At 52.0% G+C, this 22,425-nt stretch overlaps 1 protein-coding gene across 1 annotated transcript in view; it reads left to right on the forward strand.

Annotated features, from left to right (window-relative positions):
- The window catches only part of LOC147724906 (uncharacterized), a 1,184,129-nt gene that overhangs the window by 1,004,684 nt on the left and 157,020 nt on the right, over nt 1–22,425 (forward strand). The window contains exon 15 of the mRNA XM_086918126.1: nt 7,917–7,940. Coding sequence (XP_086774252.1) covers nt 7,917–7,940 — 24 coding nt within the window. The remainder of the gene's footprint in view (nt 1–7,916; nt 7,941–22,425) is intronic.

Below are 22,425 nucleotides of genomic sequence, written 5' to 3' on the forward strand. Positions count from 1 at the left end.
AAGCAAGGGAAAAAGGGGCAGAGCCAGTGCAGGAGCTTACGGCCAAGGGCAGCCTCGAACCAACAGCAGGTGGCAGCAGCGGGTAACGACACACAGATGGTGCTGTGCGGCGTGGGGAGGGACCTCCCTGAGTACAGGGTCGCTCTCCTCGCTACGCAGCAGCTGCCATATTAGTGGAGGTGGGAGAGAGGAGCAGCTGGGAGGCGGGAGCGGGAGGCGAATGGGCGAACAGCGGAGCGGGCTGCAGGGGATACAGTGGCAGGAAAAACGGAGGGTAGAGCGGGCAGGGAATACAGTGGCAAAACGACGGCACAGTATTGTAGAAAAAGTACAAAAAGTGCAAAAAAGACAGAAAGAGGTAAGAACACAGCTAAACAAAACAAAGGCAGGCAGGACACCTCTGCAGGGCTAACGAGGGAAAAAAGGGCAGAGCGAGTGCAGGAGCTTACGGCCAAGGGCAGCCTCGAACCAATAGCTGGTGGCAGCAGCAGGCAGCGACATACAGGTGGTGCTGTGCAACATGGGCAGCGACCTACCTCAGGACAGAGTCAAGGGCCGCTCTCCTCACTGCGCAGCTGCTGCCATATGAGGGGAGGTGGGAGGCGAATGGGCGAACAGGGGGCAGGGACGCTGGGGACGCAGCGGTTGAAAAAATGGAGGGTAGAGAGGACGGGGGTACAGAGGCAAAACAAGGGCACAGTAATGGGGAAAAGTACAAAAAGTGCAAAAAAGTCAGAAACGAGGTGAGAACACAGCAAAACAAAACAAAGGCTGGCTGCAGAGCCCGGCAGGGCTAGCAAGGGAAAAAGGAGCAGGGCGAGTACAGGAGCTTACGGCCAAGAGCAGCCTTGAACCAAAAGCAGGTGGCAGCAGTGGGCAGTGACACACAGGTGGTGCTGTGCGGCGTGGGGAGCGACCTACCTGAGGACAGGGTCAAGGGTCGCACAAACCTATTCCAGGTGGAAGACCAGCTCTTTGTTGGCTATGACGGTGCCAAGAAAGGTAGGGCCGTGCAAAAACGAACCATCTCTCAATGGGTCGTTCTTTGCATAAAAATCTGCTACTCCTTAGCGAAAAAAGAACCTCCAGTGGGCTTGCGTGCCCATTCCACCAGGGCAAGGCAGCTACTACTGCTTTGGGAATGTGGAATCCCCCTTCATGACATCTGAAAGGCATCTACGCAGGATTCATTGCCCATGTTTACCAAACACTACTGCCTTGACAGCCAAGTCCGGAGAGACGGTTTCTTTGGCCATTCAGTTCTCCAGAACTTTCTGGAACTTAGTTTGCAGACCCACCTCCAGGGTTGGTATTGCTGGGTATCTATTGAGGAATCCATAACTAATTGTCTCTTTCAGATGAACAAGTTACTTACCTTTGGTAACGATATATCTGTAAGAGTCATAGATTAGTTATGGATTCCTCACCGCCCCACCCATCCTCCCCGTTCTGCGAACCGGCTTCTAGGGCAAGGGATTGCCCTACAGGGCCCTAGTTTTGTGCACCAGTGGTCTGTGTCTTGCATGGCTATGTGCTTCTGGTGTGGAATGTTGTGTAAAGAACTGAAGTCAGCACGCAGGGTAAATACCGAAACTTCATTCCGGTGATCATGACACCAACAATGAATGCGGAGTCGCCCGACGCGCAGGAGTGCTTCTGAATGAAAATTCTACAGAGCCAGTCTGACGCCTGGGGGTAATTCTAAGGTGAGGAATCCATAACTAATCTATGTTTCTCACAGATATATTGTTACCGAAGGTAAGTAACTTGTTTGTTCGCCCCTGAGTGCTCTAGGTATGACTGTATTGCTCAGCATTTGATTGGGTTATTGAGGCCCTTCATGGTCAGCGAAAGGACCTTAACCCCTTTGATGCTCATGATGAGCTGGACTCGTCATGGCACACAGTGGTCATGTGCTCATGACGAGTCCAGCTGGTCATGAAACATCTCCCTGGAAATCCCTCTGGTGCAGGCCCCCAATCTGGTGCGTGCCCCCAATCTACCCCGCCGGGGGGTAAAACACCCACTAGACGCCAGGGTTACTTTGGGGCAAATCTGAATTAGGGTGGGGCTGCCTAAAATGGGCATGCCCATGCCCACACCCCATTCCCCGCAAAATGACAGCCTTCTGACTCAAAACGTTTTGAGGCAACATCAACATTGCCTATCAAAAAACTGTTTTGGGCCCTTCCCTGTCGTAGGGTACTTAGGCCTCTCACACAAGTGAAGCACCATTTTTATCAGGAGCCCTGGGGGAATGCTGGTTGGTAGGACATTTGTGTGAGCCCGGTGATGCCACACTTTCCCACACATAAATGTGTGAAAAAAGTGTTTTTTCAGCTACAATTGATGTTTGCAGGGGAATCTGGGTAAGAAAACATTAGGGGATCCACGCAAGCCATACCTCCCTGGAAGCCCACAGGTGTCTAGTGATGCCACACTTTCACACACAAAAATGTCTGAGAGAAGTGATTTTTTCAGCTAAAATTGAGTTTTGCAGGGGATTCTGGGCGAGGAAAGGTTGGGGGATTCACGCAAGCCATGCCTCCCTGGAAGGCTCCGGGTGTCTACTTTACAGAAATGTGTGGGTTTGGTAGGTTTCCCTAGGTGCCGGCAGAACTAGGGTTCACAAACTACAGCTAGGCACTTTGCGTTTTTTTTTACAATTGTTTAGGTTTGCAAGGGATTCTGGGTAACAGAACCTGGTGGGAGGCAGTCAAGTCACACCATCCTGGATTCCACTGGGTGTCTAGTTTTTAAAAATATAGAGGTTTGCTAGGTTTCCCAAGGTGCCGGCAGAGCTAGGGTTCAAAAACTACAGCTAGGCACTTTGCCAAAAAAGGGTAATTTTTCACGGTGAAATTGAGGTGTGACCACGTTGCCTTTTGTGCTGTTTCCTGTCGCAGGCACTAGACCGACCCACACAAGTGAGATACCATTTTTCTTGGAAGACTTTGGGGAACGCGGGGTGGGTGGAAAAATGTGGATCTATGCAGATTCCTGAACTTTCCACCACAGAAATATGAGGAAAATCTTTTTTTTTACCATTTGTTAAGTTGCAAGGGATTCTGGATAAAAGAACCTGGTGGGAGGCAGCGAAGTCACTGGATCCTAAATTCCCCTGGGTGTCTAGTTTTTAAAAATGTATAGGTTTGCTATGTTTCCCTAAGTGCCAGCAGAGCTATGGTTCAAAAACTACAGCTAGGCACTTTGCCAAAAAAGGGTCCTTTTCACTGCGAAATTGAGGTGTGTCCTCGTTGCGTTTTGCAGTTTCCTGTCGCGGTCACTAGACCGACCCACACAAGTGAGGTACCATTTTTCTTGGAAGACTTTGGGGAACACGGGTGGGTGGAAATGTATGGATTTTAAGAAAAGAACAGACGTCCAGAGTCGGTGGACAGTGAGGATGGTGTCTTATTTTAGTGTTGGACAAATGGGCATCACCATTATAAACTATGATAATTATCAATACTCGAGGGGCATGTTTGGATCCATTCAGGTTTCCAGAACTGTCCACCACTGAAATGTGGGGAAAATGTGGGTTTTTTTTTACAATTATTTAGCTTTGCCAGGGATTCTGGGTAACAGAACCTGGTGGGAGGCAGCTAAGTCACCCGATCCTGGATTCCCCTGATGTCTAGTACTCAAAAATGTATAGGTTTGCTAGGTTTTCCTAAATACCGGCAGAGCTATGGTTCAAAAACTACATCTAGGCACTTTGCCAAAAAAGGGTCATTTTTCACTGCAAAATTGAGGTGTGTCCACGTTGCGTTTTGCAGTTTCCTGTCGCGGGCACTAGGCCGACCCACACAAGAGAGGTACCATTTTTCTTGGAAGACTTTCGGGAACACGGGGTGGGTGTAAATGTGTGGATCCACGCATATTCCAGAACTTTCCACCACAGAAATATGGGGAAAATGTGTGTTTTAAAAAAAAAATGTTTAGGTTTGCAAGGGATTCTGGCTAACAGAACCTGGTGGGAGGCAGTCAAGTCCCCCCATCCTGGATTCCCCTGGGTGTTTAGTTTTCAGAAATGTATAGGTTTGCTAGGTTTCTCTAGGTGCCGACAGAGCTAGTGTTAAAAAACTACAGCTAGAAACTTCGCAGCAAAAAGGTACATTTTCATTGTGAAAATGTGGTGTGTTCACGTTGGGTTTTGAGCCATTTCCTGTCGTGAGCACTATGCCTACACATTAACTGGAAGGAGGTTGAAAGCACAAAAAATAGCAAAAATAGGCTATGTCCCAGAAAAATGCAAAAACTGTGTAGGAAATGTTGGTTTTCTGACAAACGTCTGTCATTCTCTAAAAGCTGGGAAAATGGTGATTTCAGACCCAAAAACCTTTTTCTGATAAAGTGCTGGGGAAAACCCAAACACTTTCATTTGCAGCCCATTTTTCCTATTTTTCCCAAAAAAAACAAAATGTTGCTATATTTTGGCTAATTTCCGGGAGCCCTCCAGGGAAATCCACAAACCGTGGATACCTTTAGAATTTCCATGATGTTGGAAGAAAAGGACGCAAATTTGGCATGGATACTTTATGTGGTCAAAAAGTTACGGGGGCCTACGCGCACACTACCCCAAACAGCCAAAAATAGGCCTAGCACAGAGGGGGAAAAGGCCTAGCAGCGAAGGGGTTAACTTATATCTAATATTTAGAAGAGCAGTGCTGTGCTGTGTGCATCTGTGGTGGGAGCCCATGCTCTCCCCTACAACCTCCCAGTCCCTATGTGAGTGTATCTAGGTCGTCCCTTGTCAAATTTGAGTACTGATCCAAAACAAAACCAAACTTAATTAAATGCATAAATGTAAAAGTAACCAGATCAAGTCAAGGACTGGCAGAGCAAGATCACAAGTGCCTAGACAATGGAAACAAGTTTACATGTTTTGGCCCTCAGTCCCTGCCTATCCACGTACCCGCTATTCGCCATGCCTATGCCTCGGTAAACAGCAATTGACATGCCCTGCGAGGTCAGGCCTTGTCCTTATTCGCTGGTCCCCAGGCAATGACTCTAGCGAAATTGTGCTGGGTCAGGTTTTCCAGTCCCAGGAGCCTGATGACGCCTTGGTCGCTGTGAGCATCTGCGGGAGGACGATCCCTCCAGATCCAGATCATGGGTCCCAGCAGAGGAACCTTCTATTCTGAGTATCTGGAATGTCTCTTCCATAGAGCTAAGCTGGTACATCTTGCCCTCAAGGCAGAAAATGAGGTGAAAATGGTAGCTCAATGAATATGTGATACCCGTTGTTCCGCAGATGGGAGGAGCAGGGTAGAAGTCCTGTCTTTTCTGTAGGGTTATCATAGCCAAGTCTTGGTAAAGCATCAGCGTGTGCCCTGGGAAACATAGTCCTTTTGCAAAATCTTTTCTTTTAGTTGAAAATCATGAAGGCAGGTCAGAATGTCCACAAGTGGGGCTGATGCACTCAGTCAATATTTATCTCTAGGTCTGGTGAGGCTTCCAGGTAAAGAGAAAAAAGTTTCCTCAGATGGAGATCATGATCAGTATCCTCTGCAGAGGATGACAGACCCTTGATCCAAAAGTTGTTGTGCCTAGAGTGGTTCTCCAGGTCCTACATGTGGGCCTGTAAGTCAATCTGTTGTTCCCACAAGCGTATCACCTCCTACTGCAGATGTTTCACTTCCTCATCCCAAGAATGTTCCTTATCCTCAATTTCTGAGGCCCTCTCCTCGATGGAGTCCACATCACCCCCAATCTCCTTGATGTCACTGGAGAGCTGTCCTCTGATGGCCTGTAGGTCTTCACATAAGGAGGAGAACAGTGCCTTCAGGAAATATCAGGTGACAGGCTCCTTACTCCCCTCCACGTCCTGCAGCTGGCTTATGCTAGGCGTTGTCTGCCGATCTCCGGCTGAAGCGCCGTGGGGCTTAGTCAGCATGTCCTTGAGGAAGCGATTCATTTTCAAGCTACCCAACGTCATTGCCCAAGGTGAACCCTCCGATCCATCAGTCGCTTCACCTAAGAGTTGCTGTCCATCCCCCAAAAGTGGATATCCTAGACTACAGTGCTGGGGGTTGGCCTTATACTCCGGTTGTGTTGGGACTCCCAGGCCCCTAGCCTGCGTTCAATATCCTCAAGACCCACACATTTTCTTTTGTGGCGCTGGAGTGGGGAATCCACTATCACTTCTCCTGCTCCACTGGATCCATCCACTCTGAGGATCCTCTGCTCCTTCAGGCGGTTTTGAGAAAGCGGGCCCTCTACAATATCCACTGTTTCAGGGCACCCCAGGTCCCAGTCAGAGCAGATGCTGCAGTCGGAGGGACCAAACCCACAGACATTCTCAGGGCAAGGCCTCACTTCAGGGCTGGGTTCCTCAGACAGCGAGAAGACTCTCGCCTAGATCAGCACCAGACCTCTGCTATCAGGTCACCAGAAGTATCTATCATGCTACCAAACCAGGGGCCTCTGCACTGCCCCAAGCAATCTTCAGAAGAGTAGGAAAGGGTCGCTGCATCCAGCACTGGACCCAGTCTGTTTTCCCTCGCATATGATTATGACCAGCGGACCCCGTCCCCCAGCCCTTCAGCTCCAACGGGGAACACCTTCAGCTCACCTCTTGGGGGTGGAGGCGGCAATCAAGGCCATGAGGCCTCCGGCTGTCTCAAAGTGCTGCCACACAGGCTTCACAAACTTCAGGAGCCTCTGCTCGCACAGTCCCTCTGTGTTTAGGCTCTCCTCACTAGCTGCCTAGTGCGGCTCCACCACTCCCGGCAGATCCCTCCCACACCTCAAGTATCTCTGATGTCTGGCCTCCGCAGCAAATCTCATAGCCTCTCAGGGACTCTCCTTGCTGGTGTCCCACTCAGGGACCCCGGTCTGCTCCTCGCTCTTCACTTCCTTCCACAGCTGCCGTCACGGGGCAGCTCCGACCTCCATTTGGACCACCCACCCTTAATTATCCAGCCTGCTTTCGTGGGGTAGGCCAGGGCAGCAGCCCCAATCAAGGCCAAGATTCACCCCTGCAGCAGGCTCACTCAAAGCTGGTCCTGCCGGTCTCTAGTTATTTGCTCCACTGGGCAAGGAAAGCCGATTAATAGTACGCAGTCTCTGTCACGAGTGCTGCATCGCAGGTCAGCATTCTTGGCTCTCATCTTGCTGTGCAGGCCTCTGTCATTATCACCTCATCCAATCACCTCCAGCTACCTCAGACGGGAGGAGACTACCTCCCCCGCTCTGACTCTTTCTGCTGGGACACACCCAGGTTCTGCTCGCTGATCCTACAAGGGCCCCCACTGTGCTGGAATAAGCCACAGACCGCAGTGGGGACAAAAAGACTAGAGAGAAGCAGCCTACTTGCATGCCATCTCAGCCAAGCCCCATTTTTAACCTTTTGAAGACAGCCTTTGAGGCTGCACTGTCCTGCTCTCTGTCATCTCTATCATAAAAAAGGGTTTGTGAGGGAGATTTATGCGGTTTGCTAACATATCTTGAAATTATACAAAAATACTGTGATCAGGCCCTTTTTTGTCGTCATGATGAAGAATTCAGCCATTGTAGCCTATGTATATAGGCTGCATAACCTGTCTCTTTCTTAAGTGTCTTTGCAGGCCTTTCTGAAGAAAGGCGAAAGTCTACACTTAAGAAGATATATATTGAAGAAGTGCTGGAGGGGTCCCCACACGTGGGCGGGACTATTGTTTTCCTATTACTATAATGGCAATTCTACTCCAAGAGAACTGAGTTGCAGGTAAGAAACTATTCCTTATTTATGCAGCACAAGCCCTTTATTACCCCATATATTCAGTTCTCTGCTAGAAATCACTTGATGTACTGTAGGAAACATGTCTTGTTTTTCAAACTGGTATTAGAGCAAACATTAAAGGAAATCTTATTATATGGATATATTTTATGAGATACACAGTCATGGCTTTCACCTTGTTTTCTCTCCTCAGATCATGGCGCTCCCCAAGCAGCACGTTAGTACAGTACTCCTTTTTTAATAATTGCTTGAATTTCTTATTGGGCAGCATGCATGGAGCAATATGCATCAAGTTAAGGGGGTCATTTATATTTAAATTGTTACTGTTGATTTCATTGCAGGAATAAAACATGAAAAAAGTAACTGACTTGAGCCTAAAACTCTATGCTTACACCCTTTCTCGCTTTCTAACTGCTTGTTGATCTTGCCAGTGCTCTCAGCCTATACCCTTGTTGTTAGATTTGGGGGTCTCGAGTTGCCAGAGGTAGGAACCTTTGACAAATAGGAACCCTTGTGTCTAGTCGGGGTAAGGGGATACACTCATAAAATATCTCATGCTCACCCCCTTGGTAGCTTAGCAGAAACAGGCAGGCTTATCTCAGAGGCAGTGTGTAAAGCATTTTGTGAACACATACAGTAAACCAGGGGCAACACTACAGATGGACACCAAACAAGTTGTAGTATAAAAATAGGTATTTTTATATAGACTTAACACAAGACCACAAACGACAAAAATCCACAATACTGTACTTAAAAAGGGTAAAAATAGCTTAGTTCTCTTAAGATGCAAAATGTGACCCTTTGAGTTCAATGTACCTTTGGATGCGTAACGCTATATAACAAAAGTGTTGCAGGGAAGGTGATGCGTTGAAGATCCAGTGCAATGAACGAAAATGGCATCTTCTCTTGAATGCGACATGATGCGAGCACGCCCGACGGCCGGATTCTTCTGAACCGCAACAGACTCTGTGGCACGTTTCCTGGTGATGCGGCGGCGTCTGGTGCAACGTCAATCCTCTTCTCCGGCGATGTGAGGCGCTTCCACAATGATGCAACAGCTGCAGCGGTGGTGAAACACTTCTCCATTGATGTGGAGGCGTCTGATGCAACATCAATCCTCTTCTCCGGCGATGCGACGACAGCGGCTGTGGCGACGACACGCCTCTTCTTTGGGAGTTGCGCTTCCAGCTGCTTGCAACACGCAACACCTCAGAAAGTCCAACACAACTGCAGGCACTTCCCAAAAATTCTTGGGGAGCTGGTGGGTGAAGTCTGTTGTCCCTGAGACTTCAGCAGGAGGCAAGCTCTATCTCAAGCCCTTGGAGATCCTTCACAAGTTGATGAAAGTACACACAAAGCTCCTCTATCCTTTCTTTGGCAGTCAGGCAACCACTGCTGGCCAATCAATCACCCAAGCAGCACTTACGCTTTGGGATAGTCTCTCCTCAGTTTCTCTGGTTCCTCACCTCGCAAAGGTTTCTTCTTGTTTCCCAAAAGTGATCTAAAATTCTAGGGTCTGGGTCCCCCTTTTTATACACAGTTTCTCTTTGTTCTCTGAAGGTAGAGAGGCCTTTGCCTAGTCCAAACCAGTTCTGGTCAGTCCTGGAGCTTTCTGTTGACATGACTCCATCTTTCCTTTCACAGTGAAGGTCAGGGACATCAGACGCACCACAGGAGGTGGTGCCAGCATTGTGGAGGGAAGGCACAGCCCTATTCAGGTCCCAGGTGCACCTTCTCCCACCCATCTACATGCATATCTCTCTATTCAGCCCTGTGCTGACTCACCATGTCTCCAGGAATCCCCCAGCCCCTGTCACTCAAACTCCAGACTAGGAATACACAACCTAGCAGAGGCAGGTTAAGATAGTTAGACAAGAAAATACCTACTTTCTAAAAGTGGTATTTTCAAACACAGAATGTTAAAACCAACTTCACTCAAAGATTTATTTTATCATTTTGAGTTCAGGCATACTAAACTCAAATTTCTAACTTGTTCCCTGAGTCAGTTAGGATTATAAAATGTAAAAATCAATCTGCCCATTCTGGCCTATGGGGAACAGGTAGCCTTGCAATAGTGAAAAACGAAAATGGCTGTAATTCACTATTAGGACATACCACACACATCAGGCTTGCCCTACCTTTCACCTACAATGCACCCTGCTCTTGGGCCTACAATTGGGGTGAATAATATGCAGAAAAGGGAAGGTTTAGGGACTGGCAAGTGGGTGCACTTGCCCAGTCAACATGGCAGCACCAGACTGCCCACAGGCTCTGCAATGGCAGACCTTATACACACTTTTACCGGGTGCTTATGTGGGTGGCACAACCAGTGCTGCAAGCCCCCCAGCAGCATTTGGTTTACAAGCCCCGGGCACACTCAGTGCACTATACTAGGATCTGACAAGTAAACCAAACCAACCAACCATGGAATCACTAATCCATACATTAATTTAACATAGGGAGCACTTGCACTGTGGCACTTGTACAGCAGTGGTACAGTGCCCAAAGCATCTATAACCAGCAAAAACAAATGAGGAAACAGCAAAAAATGGAATTGAGACCAACGCCAAGGTGCCATGTCTAACACTTGTCTAGTGAGCAGTATGGCTTTTGGGATGGGTTGTAGTTGGACATTATTCTTGAATGCTGCACTTCTACTAGGCCCCATGCAGCTACTGCAAAATTCATTTATATAATTCTTTATTCATATTTTACAATACATTGTATTAGTTTTGGTCTCACAAACACTGAGAAAACAACCAAATGGTCAATGAGGAGCATCATTTTTTAATACTGTGTTAGCTGGATTTACGGTAAGACTATCCCTCATCAACTTTTCAGCTAAAGTATGCCAAAGTCTGATGATAATCAGATTACAATACAAACTAGCTACTACATGATATAATTTCCCCTGTTGTATGGAGCATATTCATAAAAATCTTAGGTAGAAATGTATAGTTAAGCTCCTTCTTATAATTTAACAGTCTTTCCAATCTAATTTTGTCGAGTTTCCTGGCCCACCCTTGACCTTGATATTTCTGATAGATACATCTGCTGTGTGGATTCCTCACCTAGTGAATATCCCCTTGCGTCAGCAACATTCGGAAATTCTTTTGTAGCCTCGCGCCAACGTGGACTCGGACGTCATAGAGACAAGACATCGCACGCGACTCCGCTGACGTCACGACGCCTACAATAGGCCCACGCCGGCGTGATGACATCAGTTCCCTTTTTTCCGCGTCGTCGACGCTAACGGTTTATCTGAAAGAGACACGTTAGTGATAGATTCCTTACCTTAGAATATCCCCAGGCGTCAGACTGGATCCGGAAATTTTTGCGTAGCAATACCCCTGCGCGCTGGTAGGCGTCGTCTGCGGCTCCGCGTCCGTCGTCGGCGTCGTGAGCGCCGGGATGACGTCATCGGAGTATATAGACGGCGCCCATGCGCGCTGACGTCAGTTCTTCTTTTTTCCGCGCCAGCTAGCGCAGATCCGGAAGAAGCTCTACCCCCAGTCACTTTTTGACTGAAAACTTTTTTGATCTTTTTGATCCTCTAGTTAGTCGATTCTCGACTATCGGTGCCAGGGATGCCCGGGTTCAAGCCTTGCTCGTAGTGCGGCCGACTCATGTCGGTCACGGACCCCCATCGCCGGTGCCTGAAGTGCTTAGGCCTCGACCACGACGATCGAACCTGCTCCGACTGCCGGGCCCTGACGTCGAAGGCTAGGCGGGAGCGGTCCCGCAAGCGTCTCGAGCTGAGGCAGTCGGCCCCGCGCCGCTCCAGGTCCCGGTCCCGGTCCCACGGGAGGTCGAGGGACAGGTCGCGAGGTCGGAGTCATCGACGTTCCGGGAGTGGACACCGATCGTCTGGTTCCAAGTCCTCAGGTAAGAGGCATGAGAGGTCGGAGCGACACCATCGATCCTCCGACCCGCCCCGTCGCTCGCACGATGCGACCGGGGATTCGGGCGACACCGCCCACGCGGCTCCGCGGGAGTCGCAAGCGTCGCCGCCTGCCCCACACCTTCGGGTCCCTGGGCACGGCGCATCGCAGGAGGAGGTCGAGAGGTACCTCATGGCCATGAGGGCCCTCCCTCCTCAGTCGGTTCCCGTGGCGCCTTCGGGCCGATCGGCTCCGTCTGGAGGTCCTTCCGGGTCGGGCGCTTCGGCCCCGACGACGTCGGGTGCTTCGGCCCCGGCGCCGCTGGCGACTTCGGTCCCGGCGCCGCGCGACCTCGCTGGATCCGGCTCCGGATCCGGGACCTCGCCGGTCGACCCTACGACCTCGCCGGCGACGTCCCTTCAGGTGTCGTCCCCGGCAGCCGAAGTGGTTGCCGACCCCAATGCTTCCTACGGTCCTACTCAGGTGTCGGAGGGGCGCCGCTGGGCGCCGATTCCGTCGGCCTTCGGAGAGTTCTATCTCCGCGAGGAGGCCCTGGCTGTTAATCCTGGTCTCCAGGAGCCGGGTGACGAGGAGCAATGGGAGGGGTCCGAGGACCCTCTGGCACGTGATTGCCAGTCTCATCAGGACTGGACATATGAGCTTGGGGAGGCCAGTGGTATTGACACCTCGCCAGACACTGGATTTACGTCGCCCCCGACTGTGGCTTCGGAGGCGGGTTCTGCTTACAGTGTAGTGTTGACGAAGGCAGCTAAGGCCCTAAACCTTGAGCTCCCCGTCGCGGCCGTGAGGACTAATCTCCTCACTGAGGTCCTCAAACAGCAGTCCGGCTCCGCGGAGCCCCTCCTGCCGTTCAACGAGGCCTTGTGTGACGTTCTTCTGGGCACTTGGTCCAAGCCCGCCACAGGCCCCCCTGTGGATAGGAACGTGGCCAGACGCTACCGCCCGGCACCGGGCGACCCTTGCTTTTTGTCCACCCACCCCACCCCCGAGAGCCTGGTCATCCAGGCCTCCAACTCCCAGACCGCATTCCCGTCGGCCCCGCCCGACAGGGAATCCAAGAGATATGAGCAGTTCGGGAAGAAGGTCTTCTCGTCTGTGAGCCTAGGGCTCCGGTCAGTGAACACCAACTGTCTCTTGGGCCGCTACACCCACACTCTGTGGGACACGGTTGCGGAGGTGCTGCCACAATGCCCTGAGGAGGTCAGGGCTAAACTCAGCCAAACCCTTGCGGACGGCCGAGATGCGGCACGTTTTTCTATCCGGTGTGGGCTGGATACCACGGACTCACTGGGCAGGGCGATGGCAACGACGGTGGCGGTTCGACGCCACGCCTGGTTGAGGTCCGCCAACTTCTCGGCCGATGTCCAGGCCACCCTCCTGGACATGCCGTTTGATGGCCGTCGCCTCTTCGGCGACAAGGCAGACCATGCGCTGGAACGTTTCAAGGACTCTAGGGCCACGGCCAAGTCCTTGGGCCTTACGGCCCCACGCCAGCAATCGGGTGCCTTTCGCTCCTTTCGTGGCCACGGAAGGGGCGCCCCACCACGGACCGTCAGCCACGCGCCGCAGAATGTTCAGCAACGCGGTGGCGGCCGTGGGAACCGCCGTGGCGGTGGTCGGGGCCAGCGGCGAGGCCAGTCCACACCTCCCTCAGCAGCCCCCGCCTCAAAACCTTCCTAGTCCGAGTTTTCAGGCCCATGTGACGCCTGTGGGAGGCAGGGTTCGCCATCACCTCTCCCACTGGCATACAGTCACTTCGGACAGGTGGGTGCTGCAAATTGTCCGAAGGGGTTTCTCCCTCCCCTTCGAGTCTTCCCCTCCATCCATGCCACCTCAATACCACCGTGTGTCGGGGGATCACTTGCAACTTCTGCAAGAGGAGGTTTCGGCCCTCTTGGCCAAGAGGGCCATCGAGCGCGTTCCTGGGCCAGAAGTAGGACATGGCTGTTACTCCCACTACTTTCTGGTACCCAAGAAGGGCAAAGGGGGCCTACGCCCTATCTTGGATCTGCGGAACGTCAACGGCTTCCTCCGGACGGAGAAGTTCAAGATGCTCACTTTGGCTCAGGTCCTGGCTGCCCTGGACCCAGGAGACTGGATGGTAGCGTTGGACTTGCAGGACGCCTATTTCCACATCCCCGTCCTGCCGGCCCACCGGCGTTACCTGCGGTTCACGGTAGGCCTGGAGCACTTTCAGTTTACCGTGCTCCCCTTCGGCCTTACCAGCGCCCCACGGGTGTTCACGAAGGTGATGGCGGTGGTCGCAGCCCATCTGCGCAGGCAAGGGGTGTCAGTCTTCCCCTACCTCGACGACTGGTTGTTGAAGGCGGGCTCGCCCCAGACAGTCGTCACCCACCTCCAGACTACGGCCGACCTCCTGCACTTGCTGGGGTTTTCCATCAATGTGCCGAAGTCACACCTGTGTCCCTCTCAGAAGCTCCTTTTCATCGGAGCGGTTCTCGACTCGGCGCAGTTTCGGGTTTACCCACCCGAGCAGCGGGTTCGGGATATTCAGGCTCTGATTCCTGTCTTCAGGCCGTTATCCCGGGTCTCGGTCAGGTTGACGCTGCGGCTTCTGGGACTGATGGCCTCCTGCATCCTTCTGGTGCGTCACGCCAGGTGGCGGATGCGGGCTCTGCAGTGGGACCTGAAGTTTCAGTGGGCCCAGCATCAGGGCAACCTGTCCGATCATGTCCTGATCTCGGAGGGCACTGCGAAGCAACTGCAGTGGTGGCTCACGGACCGCGACTGGGTCAGTGGCAGACCCCTCTCTCTACCCCAGCCGGAGCACGTAGTTGTGACGGACGCGTCCCTCCAGGGCTGGGGAGGCCACATGGGAGAGGCGGAGATCAGAGGCCTCTGGTCTCCGGCGGAGTCCCGGCTCCACATCAACCTTCTGGAGCTGCGGGCGATTCGTCTTGCACTGAAGGCATTCCTCCCCTCTGTCAGGGGGAGCGTGGTGCAAGTGTTCACCGACAACACCACCGCCATGTGGTACTGCAACAAACAGGGCGGTGTGGGGTCGTGGACCCTTTGCCAGGAGGCTTTGCGCCTCTGGCAGTGGCTGGAACATCAGGGCGTGACCCTGGTGGTTCAACACCTGGCAGGCTCTCTGAATGCCAGGGCGGACGAACTCAGCCGCCGGTGCATGATGGATCACGAATGGCGTCTGAACTCGGACGTGGCGCAAGGTCTCTTTCGACAGTGGGGAGAGCCTTGGTTAGATCTATTCGCCACAGAAGAGAACGCGCAATGTCAGCAGTTCTGCGCGTTGGAGTTTCCAAGGCGGCACTCACTCGGAGACGCTTTTCGTCGCGAGTGGAGCTGCGGCCTGTTGTACGCCTTTCCGCCTATACCACTTCTGCCCAGAGTGCTGAAGAAGATCAGGCGCGACCGGGCCCAGGTCGTCCTTGTGGCTCCGGACTGGGCACGAAGATACTGGTATCCCGAGCTACTCAGCATGTCAGTCGATCCCCCGATTCGTCTGCCTCTTCGGGAGGACCTTCTGTCGCAGCAGCAGGGGACGGTCCTGCACCCGAACCTGTCCAGTCTCCACCTACAAGCTTGGAGATTGAGCGGCGGCAGTTGAGGCCATTTGACTTGCCTCCCGAAGTCTGTGACATCATTCTGGCAGCCAGGCGTCCCTCCACGAAGTCGGTATACGCCTGCCGGTGGAATAGATTTGTGGCATGGTGCGCAGCAAAGGCTGTGGATCCCCTCTCTGCACCCCTTTCGGAAGTGCTGCTCTTTCTTCTTTCCCTTGCCCAGCAGGGCTCTGCTCTGGGCACTCTTAAAGGGTACCTTTCTGCTCTTTCAGCCTTCTTGAGGCTACCAGATCAGCCTTCCTTATTCAAGTCCCCTATTGTGAGTAGATTTCTGAAGGGCATCACGCACATGTTCCCTCCTGTTCCCTTCGTGATGCCCCAGTGGGACTTGAATCTTGTTCTCACCTATCTGATGTGTGCTCCCTTTGAGCCACTTCATAACTGCCCTCTTCGTCTCCTTACTCTGAAGACGGCCTTCCTGGTTGCCATCACCTCTGCCAGGAGGGTGAGTGAGCTCCAGGCTCTTTCTTCTTCTCCACCTTTCCTGTCTGTTCATCCTGATAAGGTGGTGTTGCGTACACGGCCTTCCTTTCTGCCCAAGGTTGTCACGGCCTTCCACATCGGGCAGTCCATCACCTTGCCCACCTTCTTTCCGCCTCCGCATCCCTCGAAAGAGGAGGAGAGGCTCCACCGTCTGGATCCAAAACGTGCGCTCTCCTACTACCTAGACCGCACTCGCCAATTCCGGGTGGATGACCAACTCTTCGTTGGTTACGTGGGCGCGAAGAAGGGAAAGGCTGTACACAAGAGGACCATCTCCAGGTGGATCATCTTGTGCATCCAAGCATGCTACTCCATGGCGAGGAAGGAGCCCCCGGCTGGATTGCGGGCTCACTCCACTCGGGCCACGGCAACGACAACTGCCCTGGGCCGCGGTGTCCCCCTGCAGGACATCTGTCAGGCAGCCACGTGGGCCTCGCTGCACACGTTCGCGAGACACTACTGCCTGGACAGTCAAGTCTGGAGGGATGGCTTCTTTGGCCGTTCCGTCCTCCAGGACTTTCTGGTGTGATATTGGTTCGCAGACCCACCACCGGGGTTGGTATTGCTGGGGTATCTATTCTAAGGTAAGGAATCTATCACTAACGTGTCTCTTTCAGATGCACAAGTTACTACTTGTGTAACGATATATCTGTAAGAGACATTAGTTAGTGATAGATTCCTTACCGCCCTCCCATCCTCCCCGTTCTGCGAACCGATATTTAGGGTTAAGGTCATCCCCTTTCAGGGCCCTAGTTTCATGGCACCAGTGTTAGTTCTATCATGGCTCTGCGTATCTGGCGCGGAAAAGCTGTGTTATCAGAACTGACGTCAGCGCGCATGGGCGCCGTCTATATACTCCGATGACGTCATCCCGGCGCTCACGACGCCGACGACGGACGCGGAGCCGCAGACGACGCCTACCAGCGCGCAGGGGTATTGCTACGCAAAAATTTCCGGATCCAGTCTGACGCCTGGGGATATTCTAAGGTAAGGAATCTATCACTAACTAATGTCTCTTACAGATATATCGTTACACAAGTAGTAACTTGTGCAACGGGTTACTCTGTAGCTTCTAGTATCTTTAATACTTTGTTTCCTCGATTCTCCATTCTCTGACCTTTTTGCTCGGTTGTCATGTCGACAAAGAAGACAGGGTTTAAGCCTTGTAGAGAATGTGGGAAGATGATGTCCGTTACGGACCCTCACCAAGACTGCATATGGTGTTTGAGCTCGGATCACGACGTTGAAGGGTGTTCATCGTGCCAGAAGATGAATCGGAAGGCTCTTCGAGAGAGGGAATCGAAGCTTCTTGTGGCCAAGCTTAAAGCGAGTAAGGTTAGAAAATCTTCGAAGCACTCGAGGAGATCGAAGTCGAGATCCAGGTCGAGGTCTCGTGAGGCGTCGGCCTCAAAGTCTTCATCTGACCACGCTTCCGGTTCTCGGAAAAAGCATAAGAAGAGGAGGCATGAATCCCGTCATCATTCAGGGGATAAGTCTGGTTCAAGATCAAAGTCTCCCAGGAGGGTGAAGTCGAAGGTGATTTCTCCACAAGTGTCGGATCATGAAGGTGAGGCTTCGCCTTCGGAGTCGGTGGTCCATTCTCCGACTCCGGTTCCGGATCCGACTCCGGCTCCGTCTCCGGCTCATTCTCCGGCTCCGGATGACGCCGATGGAGTTCCTGTTGAGGGAGAGTCTTCGAATCCTGTTGAAGGAACAGATTCAAACCTACCTCGTGGTCATCCTGAGCATCCACCATTCCCGACGCCAGGTCAGGACCCTTCCGCGTTTTTAAACGCAATGTATGGTGTTTTTTCTAGATCATGGTACCCCTCTGGTGCGCCTTCGGGTCCCATGGGTCCTATGTCCTTTAATTTGGGTGTTCCTCACTCATATGCTCCGGCACCATTCATGCCAACCCCGACTCCGCTGTGGCAGTACCAAGCTCCACCAGGGTCGACGCCGGTATCGACGCCGGCCCGCCCGAAGTCGATGACTCCGGCTCCGACGTCACCGGCTCCAAGCAAGTCTATGGATCCTCCTTCCAAGCCCTCGGATTCAGTTCCGAAGTCGGCTCCGGCGCCGTCGGATTCGGCTTTGGATTCGGCTGCACTTCGAGTTAAATTCAGGTCTCGAAGAGAAGCTCAACGTCTGCTTGAACAACAGAGGATTGATGAGTCTTCTTCTGACATGGAGGAAGGTGAGCTGGATGGGGGTAGTTTCGACGACCTGGCAGACGCAAGTGGTCTCGAGTTTTCCCCGGAATGGTCTTTGCCTTCGGGTTCTGATGCACCCTCAGGGATGTTCAACCGTATCATGTAGTCATGAAGAAGGCAGCTGCACTTTTGGGTTTGTCTTTGCCTACTGTCGAATTTAAGTCGAATTTACTGACTGAGGTTCTTCATTCTCCAAGTTCAGCAGTGGAGCCTTTACTTCCATTTAATGAAGCCTTAAAGGAACCCATTATGGAGGTATGGAAAAAGCCTTTTTCTGCTCCTGCAGTTTCCAAAAATGTGGCTAGGAGATATAGGGTGGCTCCTGAAGACCCTGCATTCTTGTCATCACACCCGTCTCCTGAGAGTTTGGTGATTCAGGCTGCATGTTCCAAAAAGTCGATTGGGGCTTTTCCGCAGGTGCCTGGCGACAAAGAGGCCAAGAAACAGGACCAAATTGCAAAAAAGACTTTTTCTTCGGCTAGTATGGCACTGAAATCTTCTAATGCCACTTGCCTTATGGGAAGATACATTCATGCTCTAATGGACTCTATGCGTTCATTAATCCCTAAGGTTCCTGAGGATAGCAGAAAAGACTTTGAGGAAGCCTTGTCTGACTCTCAAGCGGCTGCCCGTCAAGTCATCCAAAGCGGGCTTGATACTACGGATTCAGTGGCAAGGATCATGGGCACAGCGGTTGCCACTAGGCCTGGTTGAAGTCATCCGATTTTTCAACTGATGTGCAGTCTGCTTTATTGGATTTGCCTTTCGATGGTGAGGGGCTCTTTGGGAGGAAAGCAGATGCGGCCTTGGAAAGATTCAAGGACAGCAGGGCAACGGCTAGATCTCTTGGCCTTCAGGTCAGAGGTTCTACGACCAGGAAATTTAGAGGTTTTGGCCGCTCCTTTCGTTCATATAGACAAGGACAGCAGCAGCAACAACACCAGCAGCAGCAGAATACCTTGTATAGATCATACAGGGGGAAGCAGAGAGCACGTCCTCGAGGGCATCAGCCCAGTTCCTCCTCCACCTCCACTAACCCCCCAGCCACAGAAAAGCAGCCCTAGATCCGCCATTCAGGATCACATATTATTATTATTATTATTATTATTATTAAAATTTTTTATAGAGCGCGTAGTCACCCTGAGGTATCCCAGCGCTGAAGAACCCTACACCAGTGGGGGCTGGGGGTGGAAAAAGGGGGGATAGTAGTTTTAACAGAAGCAGTTTTAAGGCGAAACAAATATTTAAGTCGGGGAGGTTAGAGTTTAAGGAAACAGGTAAATTTTGAGTCGTTTTCTGAATCTTAGGTAGTTCGATTCTTTCCGCAGGTCTCGAGGGAGGGCATTCCATAGACGCGCTGTGTGGATCGAGAAACGTCTACCACCCGTGCGGGCTTTCTTGAATCTAGGGACGGCGATAAGGGACTCCATGTCCGATCGAAGAGATCTAGGGGCTTTGTAGGGTTGTATGAATTTCCTCAGAATCGGTGGGCCCTGATTCTGCAGTAGCCTATGGGCCAGGCTTAAGGCTTTGAATGTTACTCGTTCCCTCACTGGGAGCCAATGGAGGAATTTCAGGGCAGGTTTGGCTGAGGCTCTGGCAGGAGTATGCGTGAGGATCCGGGCGGCCGCATTTTGGATTTTCTGCAGTTTGTTTAGGGTTGCTTCGGGAGCGCCCAGGTATGTGGCATTGCTATAGTCAAGCCTGGACAATATGAGACCTTGGAGGAGAAGTCTTTGCGATGTAGGTGGAAGGAGGGGCAGGATCTTTCTCATCGATTTGAGTAGCCCAAAGCAAGTGCCTGCTACTTTTTTGGCCTGCGTGGTGAATGAAAGGTCCGTTTCGATCCATACTCCCAGGCTTTTTACTTCCTGTTTAGGGACAGGGGGGGGTCCCAGACAGGGTGGCCAGATGTTCACAGGGAAGGTGAGTCCCTTCTGACCCAGAAGGAGAATGTCAGTTTTAGAACCATTTAGCTTTAGGGCTGAGTTGTTCATCCACCCTTGGATCTGCGTCAAGCAATTGAATAGGTCCGCTGGCTGCTGGCTAGGGTGGGAAAGGGAGACAACTAGTTGTGTGTCATCCGCATAACTGACAATGCTCACTCCGAACGGGATGACAACCTCCTCCAATGGGGACATATAGATGTTAAACAATGTGGGGCTCAGGGAGGAGCCCTGAGGCACACCACATTGGAGGGGTGTGCCGGAGGAGCGAGTGTCATTTTCCCAGATCTGGAAGGAGCGTTGGGCCAGAAAGGAGGAAAGCCAGGATAGAGCGGTGCCTTCTACTCCTACCTTCTTGAGCCGCTTGACCAGGAGTTGGTGGTTGACGGTGTCGAAGGCCGCGCTCAGGTCGAGGAGGATCACTGCCACTGATCCTCCCTCGTCTAAGAGCGCTCTGGCCTCCTCCACTGCAGCCAGGAGGGCGATGTCGGTGCCCTGTCCTGGGCGGAATCCTGTCTGCGAGTTTTTTAGCAGATTATTGGATTCAAGAAACTGGGAGAGTTTCTTATTCACCAGTTTCTCGGCAACCTTGCTGGTCCCGGGGAGGAGGGATATTGGTCGGTAGTTGGCTAGTTCAGCTGGGTCCAAGGAGGGTTTTTTTAGCAGCGCCTTAACGACTGCCGCTTTCCAACTGGGGGGGACGACTCCCTGTTGAAAAGAGGCGTTAATCAGCTTGGTGAGGGGGGGGATGATGGTGGGAGCGACTTCCTTAAGGGTTCGGAGCGGTGCGGGGTCCCTAGGAGATCCGCTTTTGATGGATGTGAGCGTAATCTCTACTTCTTCGTGGGTAATTTGTCCCCACGAGGTTAGGCGGGGGGCGATCGAAGTGTCAGGGGGCTCTTCGGTCTCGCTCAAATTGGTCGGGGGGATGGAGTCAAGAATTTTTTGGATTTTTTCTTGGAAAAAGTTGGCTAGCTGACTACATTTTTCCTGGTCTGCCTGTGGGTCTGGGGGGTTTCTAGGGGCGGGGTCAGGGACCTTAAGCAGTTCTTTCAGGATGGTATAGGTTTCTTTGCTTGAACATGCAGCTTTTTCAATTCGTTCCTGAAAGAATCGACTTTTTGTCTTGTCGATTGCGGATTTATAAGCTGATAGGGAGGTGGAGTAGGCGTTCTTGTTGGCGTTGGATTTCTCCTTCCTCCATGACCGCTCCGCTCTTTTGCAGTCCTGCCGTAGCGACTTGAGCTCTGGAGTATACCATGGGGCTGAGGGTAGACGTTTATTGTGTCTGAGGGAGGAGGTTTTGGGGATAAGGATGTCTAGGGAGGATGTGATCCAGGAGCAAAACTGTTCATCGGCCGTTATGGCGTCGGAGGACAGTACAGGGGTAGTCTTAGAGAGGATGGCCGACCATTCTGATGGTATGAGTTTATGCCATCGTCTGTCGTTGACTTTGACTTTCACGGGCTGGGTGGATACGATAGGGGCCTCTCATGAGAAGGGGACTAGAAGATGATCAGACCAAGGCAGTGACAGAGGTGAGCAGGTGGTGATGTTGGCATTAGTAAGGACGGGATCTAGTAGGTGTCCTTTCTCATGGGTGGGTTCGTTATTGACCAACCTGATACTAAGTGACAGTAGGTCCACTAGTAGGTCCGAGGCAGATCGGTCAGTGGGATCTGTGAAGTGACATAGGCCCTGTGGGGGGCCGGCTTACCCACTTTCTACGAGATTGAGAATCGGTTACATCAGATCTTTGGGTTCTCAATCTTGTAGAAAATGGGTATGCCCTTCCCTTTCGGGAATTCCCTCCCAATTACCCTCCTTGCCAAGGGTATTGCTCAGATGAACATCTGTTTCTCCTTCAGGAGGAAGTCCAAACTCTATTGAGGAAAGGTGCGATAGAGGTGGTCCCAGAGCTGGAAAGGGGTCAGGGATGCTACTCCCGGTATTTCCTGATTCCCAAGAAGGATGGCAGGCTTCGTCCTATCCTGGATCTCAGGATCTTGAATTTTTACCTGAAGCAGGAGAAAATCAAGATGCTCACCCTTGCTCAGGTTCTTCAGGGTCTGCTGGAAGAAGACTGGATGGTGTCGCTCGACTTGCAGGATGCGTATTTCCACATCCCCATCCTGAAGTCGCACAGGAAGTATCTCCGTTTTACGGTGGGATCGCTGCACTATCAGTTTGCGGTCCTTCCGTTTGGACTTACTACTGCGCCTCGAGTCTTCACCAAGGTGATGGCAGTGGTGGCGGCGCATCTCAGAAGATCGGGGATTCCTGTATTCCCCTATCTGGATGACTGGCTGATCAATGCGGAGTCGTCGGAGAATGTGCTTCATCATCTGCAGGAGACAACCCAGTTGTTGTACAGGTTGGGTTTTTCGATAAATGTACCCAAATCTCACCTGGTGCCCTCCCAGCGCAACCTGTTCATTGGTGCTGTACTGGACACAACTGTATGTCGTGCATTCCCTCCACCTCAAAGGATTCGCGACATACAGGAAATGGTCCCTTTATTTTACAATGGAGCGGTTGTTCCGGTCCTGAAGG

Source organism: Lissotriton vulgaris, chromosome 4_1, assembly GCF_964263255.1.
Source record: "Lissotriton vulgaris chromosome 4_1, aLisVul1.2, whole genome shotgun sequence".
In the NCBI taxonomy this organism is placed as follows: domain Eukaryota; kingdom Metazoa; phylum Chordata; class Amphibia; order Caudata; family Salamandridae; genus Lissotriton; species Lissotriton vulgaris.